This window comes from Grus americana, chromosome 8, assembly GCF_028858705.1.
Source record: "Grus americana isolate bGruAme1 chromosome 8, bGruAme1.mat, whole genome shotgun sequence".
NCBI lineage: Eukaryota > Metazoa > Chordata > Aves > Gruiformes > Gruidae > Grus > Grus americana.
The window spans coordinates 29,853,657-29,863,466 of record NC_072859.1 but is presented as its reverse complement, the minus strand read 5'-3'; the positions used below and the strand labels follow the sequence as shown (position 1 = coordinate 29,863,466).

The window sequence follows — 9,810 nt, the reverse complement described above, 5'->3', positions numbered from 1 at the left end:
GAGAAAAAAGAATTGACACAGCAGCCTGAGCCTAATTCCTAAATAAAAACTGTACGTAACAGCCAGCAGATAACAAGTGTGCTACAGCAGGAGCCTGAGAAGCGTTGAATAAAGCTGGGTCACCCTTATGCTACAAATCAACCAAAAATAAGGAACATGCAGTTCTGCTCTGTGCTGGTCTTCTATAAAATCCCTGGAATGGCACTGTGTTCCTAAGTTTTCGTACGTTACTTTTAAGCTGACATATTTCCATGCATGCCAAGAGCACACATACTGTGCTATACACCTGCAGCCAGTAAGGACCAAGCAGGGGCAGAGCAATATGAAGCAGAGGTACTTCACACACTTGTATAAGCAAACTCAGTTGCCAACTAGCAAATGCAGTATATTAGAATGTATTTTGTATATGATAGTTACTAAATGTTGCATATTAGCTGTTGGAGCCTGTTTGGCCAAATATGTCTGTGCTGTTGCTTTACAGATTTCCAGAGAGTCTGGATAAAAGAACCGTGAGTTCCTGTTCCAGTTTCTGACTCAAGAGGTGAGCTCCTGGAAGAGACACACTTTGGGAGGTAAATTAACAGTCTTAATTAACTATTGGAACATAGTGGATAAAACTAGATTTAATTTCTCTCACATACCAAATGGTTTCCCTTGCCCAATTTACTTATTTAGCACTTCTAGTTTCATTCTTGCCTCTACAATTCCTTGGAGACACACATGTCCACAAGAGGGTACTAGGCTACAAGTAGCCCCTACAATGGCTGGTCGGTGAAGGCTGTTGATATTGCTGTTGGTCAGGTGTCATCAGAGCAAACCACTCAAAAAAAGCTTATTAATGTTGTTTTCTGTGAGAGGCATTCAGGCCAAAATACTTGTTTGGGTTTTTTTAATAAAACAAATTTCTGATAAGAATTGTAACATCATTGCTGTGACTGATGCTCTGCACACTCACACCAGCTTCATACCAGACAGCTTTGTTATAGCCTTTGGAGCCACTTTCAATTTATACTAATTTAGGAAAGAGAAGAATGAGGCCAGGAATTAGAGTAACTTTATGAATCTGTGTTTTGGCACATTTAAAAAAGAGAAATTTGACCTGATATATTATAAATACCTCATTTGCTTTAAGCAATTATTGTAATCTATCACACTGATCCAGCCAAAACAAACATGTGCTATGTTTTGCATGCTAAAAAATTGTTCAAAAAGGCTTGAATAAATTGTTAATACTCTATAAGCTGCTAGTGAAATACCTCAGTGATTAGCTCTTCTCCTCTTCACATGATTCAAACGCATTAGTGACACTACTGACTAATGACTTGCAAAATTTTTGTTAAAGGCACAGGTGCATTTTTAAATGGCGGACCAGTTCTGAAGTCAATGGCATTTCAGGGTTTGAAACAGAAAAGTTTCATTACATAAGTTTATATAAAATTAGTGGATTTTTTAAAAAAAATAACACTCCACATATAATCATGTTAATACTGTTGTGATGTTAGATTCAAGCTACTCCTGAAAAATATCTTTTCATAATATGATTACTGAAATGCTCCTAATCCTGACTGTATGAACAACACGGCAGTGTTAATTAAAAGACAGTCAACCACTTTCTCATCAGCACTGTGCAAACAAAGTGATAAACACAGCCCCTGATAGCTTGTAAAACATTTCCTTTGTACTTACTGATCAAACTCCATGTGTTTAAGCAGTAGCAAGGGCAAGCCATTCCTGTGACGGGAGGTTGCCACTTTAGCATACTTGTTTCTTGTTTCACTAATTTGAACACGATTAAGTGGAGATGACCACATCAGTATGGTCATAATGAAATCCCTCAGTGGGATGCCTGAAGTAATAAGGAGAGCACACAGTTTGTGACTCAAGGCCATTTAAAAGAGTCCACGTGTTTAATTGACTTAATAAAATTAAGGTCATGAATGAGGCCGTCATTGTAACCGGGCATCCGGAGAGTGGCTCATGACCGGAGGGCCCGACCCTGTGCGCGTTGTTGAGAGCGGCGCAGGCCAATTTATTCCAGTAAGAGCTCTAGGGTCACGGCAGCGGGGCCCGGGCCTGACCAGCTCTCCTGGGGCCCTTTCACTGCTGGCTGCCCAGCACCCGCCGGCCCGTCTGCCAGGAAGTGCCGTCATCTCCCGCAGCTATGGCGGGGCTTCGCCCCTCGCCAAGCGGCAGCAGGTGAGCCCGGCTGCCGCCGCGGCGAAGGCCACGATCCTCCGCAGACAGGCCTGGAAATGCGTGCCCGAGCGCCGCGTGTGCCATCTGCGGGGCTTCCGCGGGCCGCCGCTGCGCGGGCGCGCCGAGGGAGGTCTCCCCCAGGTGTCCTTCCTGCCCCTTCGGTGCTCGTCCCTGCGGTGGCGCTCGGCGGGAGGGGCGGGGGCCGTGCCGAGCGGCGGCGCGCGGGGCCCGCCCAGCGGGGCGCGTCACGGCGCGGCGGCGGCGCGCGGCGAGGCGGGGGCGGTGCCGGCCGCAGTCAGCACGGGGCAGCGAGTGGCGCGCTGGCTGCGCGCACCCTGCACACGGCGCGCTGCCACGGAGGGAGCGAGCACCATGTGCCGGCCAGCGCTCGCCCGGCTGCTGCTCTTCCAGCTGCTGCTGCTGAAGGTGCATCTCGGCAAAGGTGAGTCCGGCGCGGCCCGGCGGCTTCTCCTTCAGCGCCGGGGCGTGCAGCAAGTACGCGCCTCGCCTCGGCGCTCCTGGGGAGGAGGGCGAGCGTCCTGCCTGCCCGGGCACCCAGGGGTGTGCGGCCACAGGCACCCGCTTGTCGCGGTGCCCCGCGCGAGGGTTGGGACCTGCGGAGGGCCGGGCACGCTCTTCAGTGGGCGAATGCAACCCGACCGCTGGTGACAGGAGCTGCCACCTTTAATCCCTTTCTGAGGAGATTTGTGGCTCATGAAAGCAGCGCTGCACCGTGTCTGCAAAGCAGATTTGCTCCGTGTCCCCCCCTCGCCTTCAACTTTAGTTGAGTCAGTTCCCTTTTTCCTGGGACCGCGTGGTGCCTGTTCCCCCCCGCGTCCCCGGGTATCTGTGCGTATTGCCCCGATAACGGACACGCGAGAGGTCCCAGCATCGGTGTGCTTTATAATTTTTCTTTGTCTTTTCGGGTTTAACCATCTTCTATTTCCAGGCTTCTTTCCCCTCGCTGTTAAAACAATGCGGGGAAGCACGGAAATGGTCCCTTTTATCCCTGCACAAAGCAGCTTCGGGATCACCGCCGTCCTCCCGCGGAGGCGCATCTACCCCAGCCCCGCACTGAGCCCCTCTGCCCTGGCGAGCCAGCCCCAGCCCCCACCCTCGGCCGGCGGCTCCCGGCGCCCAGCCCGGCCTGTGCGCAGCGGGGAGGCGGCCCCAGGATGCCCCCGTCGCCCGTCGGGGGAGCGCGCCCCGCTGACCCAGGCGCGGCCCCGTATCTCGCAGGCGCCGTCAAGGAGTGCGAGGAGAACCAGTTCCAGTGCCGGAACGAGCGATGCATCCCCGCCGTCTGGAAATGCGATGAGGACGACGACTGCTCGGATAACAGCGACGAGGCGGATTGCCGTGAGTGTCCGTCCGCTGGCACGGTGGGGCGGGGAGCCGGGGACGGGGGCCCTCCCCGCGCCGAGCCTAGAAGGGCGCGTTTCCCAGCTGCTCTGCGCCTCTTTTTTTTTTTATGAATGAATGAATGAAGTCGCGCCGTCCCCGGCTCCGGCGCCGATTGGCTGCTGGGAGCAGCAGATCCGTGACGCGGCGGCCGGGCCCGCCGCGGGCTGTACTCCGCGCCGCGGGGTAGCGCCGCCTTCTCGTTGCCGGCCGTGGCCGGGCTGACTCGGCCAGGACACCCGAAGGGTCGTGCGGCAGCGCGAGTCCGATGGAAGTGCGCACCTGGCAGCTCCCTGCCCGCTTCAAGCCCGCCGTGAGGTTCCGCCCTCGCCTCCAGCAGCGTTTCTGCTCTGAGTGTTTAAAGGGAGCGGCGCAGTTTGTGCTCTCAGGGGAGCTGGGAGAGATGTTTGACCCCGGTGGAGGTCCGTGTTCAGGGCTAGTGACAGGTCCTCATGTGAAACACTGCTTACTTTTAAGCATGACCACAAGATGTAGGATTGGTGTGGGTTTTGCATTTAAATATATGGTTGCAGTCATGGTGAGGAGAAGGGAGATGAACAAGTAGCACTGCTTGGCAGTGTCAGCCACGTAACACTGTTTCCCTGGTAGTGTAAGGGAAGAGAGAGCAAGGAGATATGTACTTTTAATTCTGGGAAGATGGCAGTTTTGCCGTCTCCTGTGGCGTGGCTCTGGTGCATGTGAGTAGCACCCAGTAAACTTTGGGTAGTTTGTAGGGTTGTGCTGTTATTACCTCTCTGATATTTTGCTTGCAGCTTCTGACAGCCTAGGAGAATTTGTCTCAACCATGGAGTGTAAGAAGCATCTGTAAAAGACGTTATGATGCCTAAGCCTTAAAGAGAAGTATCTTGAATTTGGAGTTTAAAGTTGAAAATATTGTAGCAAGTATCACGTCTATTGAATTATCTCTGTAGGATAATAGACATTGAATGTGCATCAGGTTATAAGTTCATAGACCAGCGGGATGTATCAAGAAAAGAAGAGTCATTGGTTATGTGTGTTTCAGTGTGTGACTATCCTGTTAACAGCTGCACCTATAAATCTGTGTCAGGTGATACTCAGAGTGAAGTCTAAGGAGTTTAAGGAGAGCAGTGATCCCCATACTCTTCATGGGAAACATCTTGATGTTGTAACAGAACATAACATTGATTTCTGGTGCTTTTGTATTCAGAAGACTTGATAGGCTTTATATATGCCTAAGTTTATCATGTGGGGAGTTAGCAGCATTACTTAGTTCAGATATACAAATGGCTTATGCAGGAGTTATATTTGCACTAGTTAGAGGTAACTTAGACTTGAAATGTTTCAAATTACAAAAGACTCAGGGAACCATGGCTGACTGAGAACTAGCTTGGACTTGTGTGTAGTCATAACTGGGCAAGTTTTCTCAGAAGTGAATGAGTTTCAGAGACATTAACCTGTGGAAGCAGTGGCAATATCTGAGTAGACTGATAATGGTGTTCTTGAATCCTTCTATTTAAAAGTACCTCTGCGTGCTGTTGTACAAAGTCTTGGTGAGCTGCAGGTGATCTGAGCTGTGCTTTGGGAACTGCTGTTTCAGAGGCTGGGATCATGGCTGGAGTAGCATCCTGAGGAACCCCACACTCCACATTGAAGAGTATGTTTGTGGCCTGAGCTCCTTGCCTAGCACGAGTGAGTGGGTCAGTATCTGGCCTCCTTTTTTATCTTTCTCTTTTTGTTGTGATCCACCCTCTAAGCACTATGTCAGAAAAGAGAGTGTGAAACAACATCCTGTTGAATTATCAGCTCTGTGTGAATTGTGCTGTGTTAGAATGGTTAGATGGACAATTGCACCTGACAGTTTTATTTCAGAGGGTTTTTACAGTTGTGGGGTTTGGGGGTGGTAAAAAAACCCCTATTTACGTATGTAGGCGGTGGAAGAAACTGTTCTGGGAAACTCAGCGTGCTGGAGCGGTGATGGAGAGGGAAAAGAAAATTCAGGTAGCCTGCTGGTAATGAGTACTGATACGGACCCCGATAACCCCTGTGATTACTTGCTAATGCTTTTTCCAGAGTTGGTAACATGTTTGTAATAGCTCATTGCTGCTTGTATATATCCTCCCTTGTTGAAGAGACAGGATGATCTTCATCTGCGTTAAGAATTGGTTTATGAAACAAGCTTGTCCTTGTGGTAGACAGTTTATATACACTGGAAGATTTTGTAACCAAGAGTATCTTAAACAGTTCTGGAAGGAGATAATTTTTATTTTGTTTGTGCAAAACAGGGACTTGATGACCTGGCAATACTGTGTGCTTCCTACTAGAAGCCATCTTGTCATAAAGACTGACATTGGGGTTTCGTGGCGTTTTTTGTTCGTTTCTTTTTCCCCCCCTCCCTTCCTCTAGAGCTTTGCTGGTATAATGTTGGCTTTTTAAAAGGAGTTGTGACTCTAAGGAGAACATCTCAGTAATCATCCTGTATCATCTCCTTGGAATTTGCTTTCTGTTCAGTAATTCTTTTCTGTTGTGGTTGGTAGTTCAAGTTATCTGCCATAGGATTGATGTGTGAGTGAATATGGCAAATGTAGGAACTGAAGCATGAAAAAGTAGTGATCTCCACTCTTACACAAATCAGATTACCCAGCACTGGTTTGTGAGGTGTGTTAAGTTTATCCTAGGTTGCTCTATAACCTCTTGTATATCATAGGGTCATATTCTTTCTCGGTATGTGGCAGTTGACTTTAGAGGTTTTACTTGTGGGAAATGAATGAAATGAAAGGAATCCGGTTTGGTTTTCTTTAGGGGAAAAAAAAAAAAGGGAAAAAAAAGTGGTTTAACACAATTTTTTTTTTTAAATTTTAACTGATGTTGCTGATGAATTTATGAGCTCACTGGCCACATGTTCACTTGTGATAGCAGTCAGTAGAGACTAGATGTGTATTAGAGAAATGGGATTTGTTGCTCATACTATTTGGATTATCATGCATTGGTTGGTTTTGTAAGATACCCACTGCAGTACAGACTAGACTGTGTATATCACTTTGGTTCAATTTAAATTACTTTTACAATTTTAGCATACTCCAAGAAGCATCTTTAGAGTTGAAACTTAGTGCCTCTTTGGTCTTCCTCATGAGCAAGTGTCAGTTCTGCATATGGTACATATTTCATATCACATATTTCAATTTTATCAAGTCCTTTTAGTAATGTTGATGATTTAAAACAAAAAATAGATGACTCTCGCAGTATCAAGACAAAGTGCTGAGGAATTAGGGAAGAGCAGGAAAACAGGGATTGCGGAAAGTGCCTTGCCTGTTGGGGAAAGGTAAAAAAAGAACCAAATAGGTGTAGGTAGCAAGTAAATACTAATATAGTTACTGCCTTTCAAGAAGTAAAAGGAAACAAATCCTGGTAGCAAAGAACTATAGCAAAGGAGGCTTCCAGAAAGAAAGGAGACAGTGCTCATTTGTCTGTAGGTGTGTGGCCTGTGAAGAGTTAACGAGAGGAGGAGATACTAATTTGTGTGCATGGTGGAAATATATAAAGCTGTATGTAGATTGCTTAATTATGAGGATGCCTTTTTCCTGTCATGTTTTCAGAAAATTATAGCAGTTTATGGGAAAGAAAAGAAAAAGGGAGAAGTTCCTTAAAATGTTCCTTTGTATCTACTAGAAGGTAACTAAACTCCCAAGAGAAAAATAGTGAAAGTTACAGTGTTTGGACTGCTGGGGAAATAAATTTTTGAGCTCTGGAATTAGAAATCTTGGGTACCTGTTACAGAGTTTAAATCTGTAAAAGACTGTTGACTCTGCTCTATGCAAAATTATTTGCTTGAGCTCGATCCAGTCTGCATAGGCCTGACAGGACAAAAACCCAGTCACAATTTACAGCTTGCACTGTCATGGTCCGCACTATGTGTGATCCACACAATGCGGACAGGGCTCCAGGGCAGTTCTGAACATGATTTTTTTAGATGCATTTTACTCCTCCCCTGTACAAGCAAGTGATGCTTTTTTCTCTCAGGAAACTCTGGAAAGTCAAGACTGAATTTTATAACCTATTTCAGAGAATGTTTGCAGATACACAGTCATCAAGACTTTTCCCTAACGGTTTAGCAGCAACATTCTAAAACATCAAAGCTGTTTTTATAGTGGGAAAAATGTCCGTTTTCTGAGGCACAGTGTTTTGGCAAAGGATTGCTCCTTGCTGAGATACTCAGAATGGAGGATACTGGGGTTTGTTCTGTCTCCCTGAGGATAGGTGGATGCTGCAGGGCCAGGTCAGGGGCCCACAAGCTGTGTGCCCAGGGTGTCCGCTGCTGTGTGACATGTCACCCAGAATGGAAAATCCTAGAGAGCTGCTTTGATGGGGGAGTGGCTCTTGGAGACTTTTTGCCTAGTTTTGCAAGTTTCTTCTTGCTTGCCACTGCAGCCAGCAGAAAACAAGGAATAACTTGCAAATTGCAGCCAGACATGATATATTTAACACAAAATAAAAGCTCTTAGTTTGATGCTTGTGTTTGATAGGATTTTCTTTTTCTGCTGCAAGTAGGGTTCACATTATCTTAACCCAGACCTGAGAGTGGGTAAAAGAGACTGGAAGACCTCTGCTTAAGTGTTCCGCTGTCAATTAATCCTTAAATGTGGCAAGGAATGTAGTGGCAAAAAGTAAGCAGTACCTTAACCAGTTTCCTAAAATGAAACAAGCTGCAAGGCCACTTCAGCTTTGTAATACCTGCTTGCAGGGGGACACAGCCAAATGCAGAATTACTATTTCTCTTTTAAAGCTCGGTTTTCCATCTTTGTGTTGGGATCCTTTCTGTGGTGTTGCTTTCTGGTGAGTACTGTTCATAGGGATATTTTATACTGGACAGGATTGAGGCTGCCTCAGGTATGAGATGCAGTCTGAAAGGAGTTACTGTTTCAAAGACTGTTCCTATGTGCCCAAAATTCAGGGTAAACATGTGGTGTCAGCAAACTTCCCCCTGCCTTGGGGCCACAGTATGTGACTGTATAGCTGAGACACACTTCCTTGCTTTCTGGAGGAAGATGGACTCCTGTTCTCCTGCTGGCTTTGTGCAGAGTTTGACTCCTGATGCCTATGTGGAAAGTCCTGGAGGCAGCCTAATATTCTCCTTGCTTTTCAGTTCAAATTTCACTGGAGATGGAATTTGGGAGTAAAAATATATCAAAAGACTATTTGAGAACTAAAATCTGGATGCTGTGAAGAGTTAAATATTGCCTGAGTGGCTTTGAAATGCAGGAGTATAATGGTGTGCCATGCTTGCAGGTTTTGGGACATGACAAAGTGAGACAGCAGGCAGTCACAACTGCCAAATACATTCTGTAACTTTGTCCTCTGTTATCTGTTGCTCCAATTTTTCTTCATGTTCAGTGTTGAGGCAGTATTCTCTGTGCTGAGTGATAGCTGCATGTTACTCTGGAGATGCCTGTGTCTTTTTGATGTGTGCACGTCACCATGTGGAGAGTTTTAGGTTTTGTTACCAGAAAGCGGCAAAATAACTCACTCTCTAAGACTTATTTTGAAGTTTTAGAAAGCAGGCATTCTTTATTGCAGCGCTTGGGTGCACGGGGGATAACTCCACCTAACGTGCACCCAAAAGACAAAACTAGCAAGTATTTATACTATGTTAATATACATATTCAGTATATTTCGAGTAGTGCTTATCACATTCATGGATTTTCCAGGAACTCGTTAGCATATGCTAATGTCTTTCGCGCATGTTTGTTGGCACCTCCGGGTGGTGGTCGGGGGTCTTCAGAGTCAGTCCTGGTATCACCTATACCTTATCCCTCAAGGCTGGTTTTGTGATCACCTTGTAACTTTCTTATCTTTGCGTATCTGTTCTTCCAAGGCCGAGCTGTTTAAAATGAGATTGTTCCAGAGCTGCTTATCTTACAACTAATTATTTTCTAAGTTACAATGGTTTCCCTTTTGTTTGGTTACATCTATTGAGCAATGGCTCTAATTGCTTGAATTGATCTTAATATTTCAATATTCACAGGTATCAGTTTCCTTGACATATGCACGCTCATGTGCTCTTGATTATGTCAGTGGTAGTTTAGCTGAACTGCGTGGCCAGCTTGCATGCTCATCCCAAAACTGGAAGCACTGGGAAGAGTGCTACAGAGAGGCAGGGCTCATTTGCTTGCCTGTGTGCCTGCTGCCTGCTTGTCCTGGTCTGTACTGTGTTCATGTGCAAGTTAGGCTCAAAAC

At 46.4% G+C, this 9,810-nt stretch overlaps 1 protein-coding gene across 2 annotated transcripts in view; it reads left to right on the top strand.

Moving 5' to 3' along the window:
- Positions 1 to 1,906: 1,906 nt before the first annotated feature.
- LRP8 (LDL receptor related protein 8) overlaps positions 1,907 to 9,810 on the top strand; it is a 194,880-nt gene continuing 186,976 nt past the window's right edge. For both annotated transcript variants that reach the window (XM_054834206.1, XM_054834205.1), the window contains exons 1-2: positions 1,907 to 2,638; positions 3,436 to 3,555. In XM_054834206.1, coding sequence (XP_054690181.1) covers positions 1,978 to 2,638; positions 3,436 to 3,555 — 781 coding nt within the window. In that variant the 5' untranslated portion in view covers positions 1,907 to 1,977. The remainder of the gene's footprint in view (positions 2,639 to 3,435; positions 3,556 to 9,810) is intronic.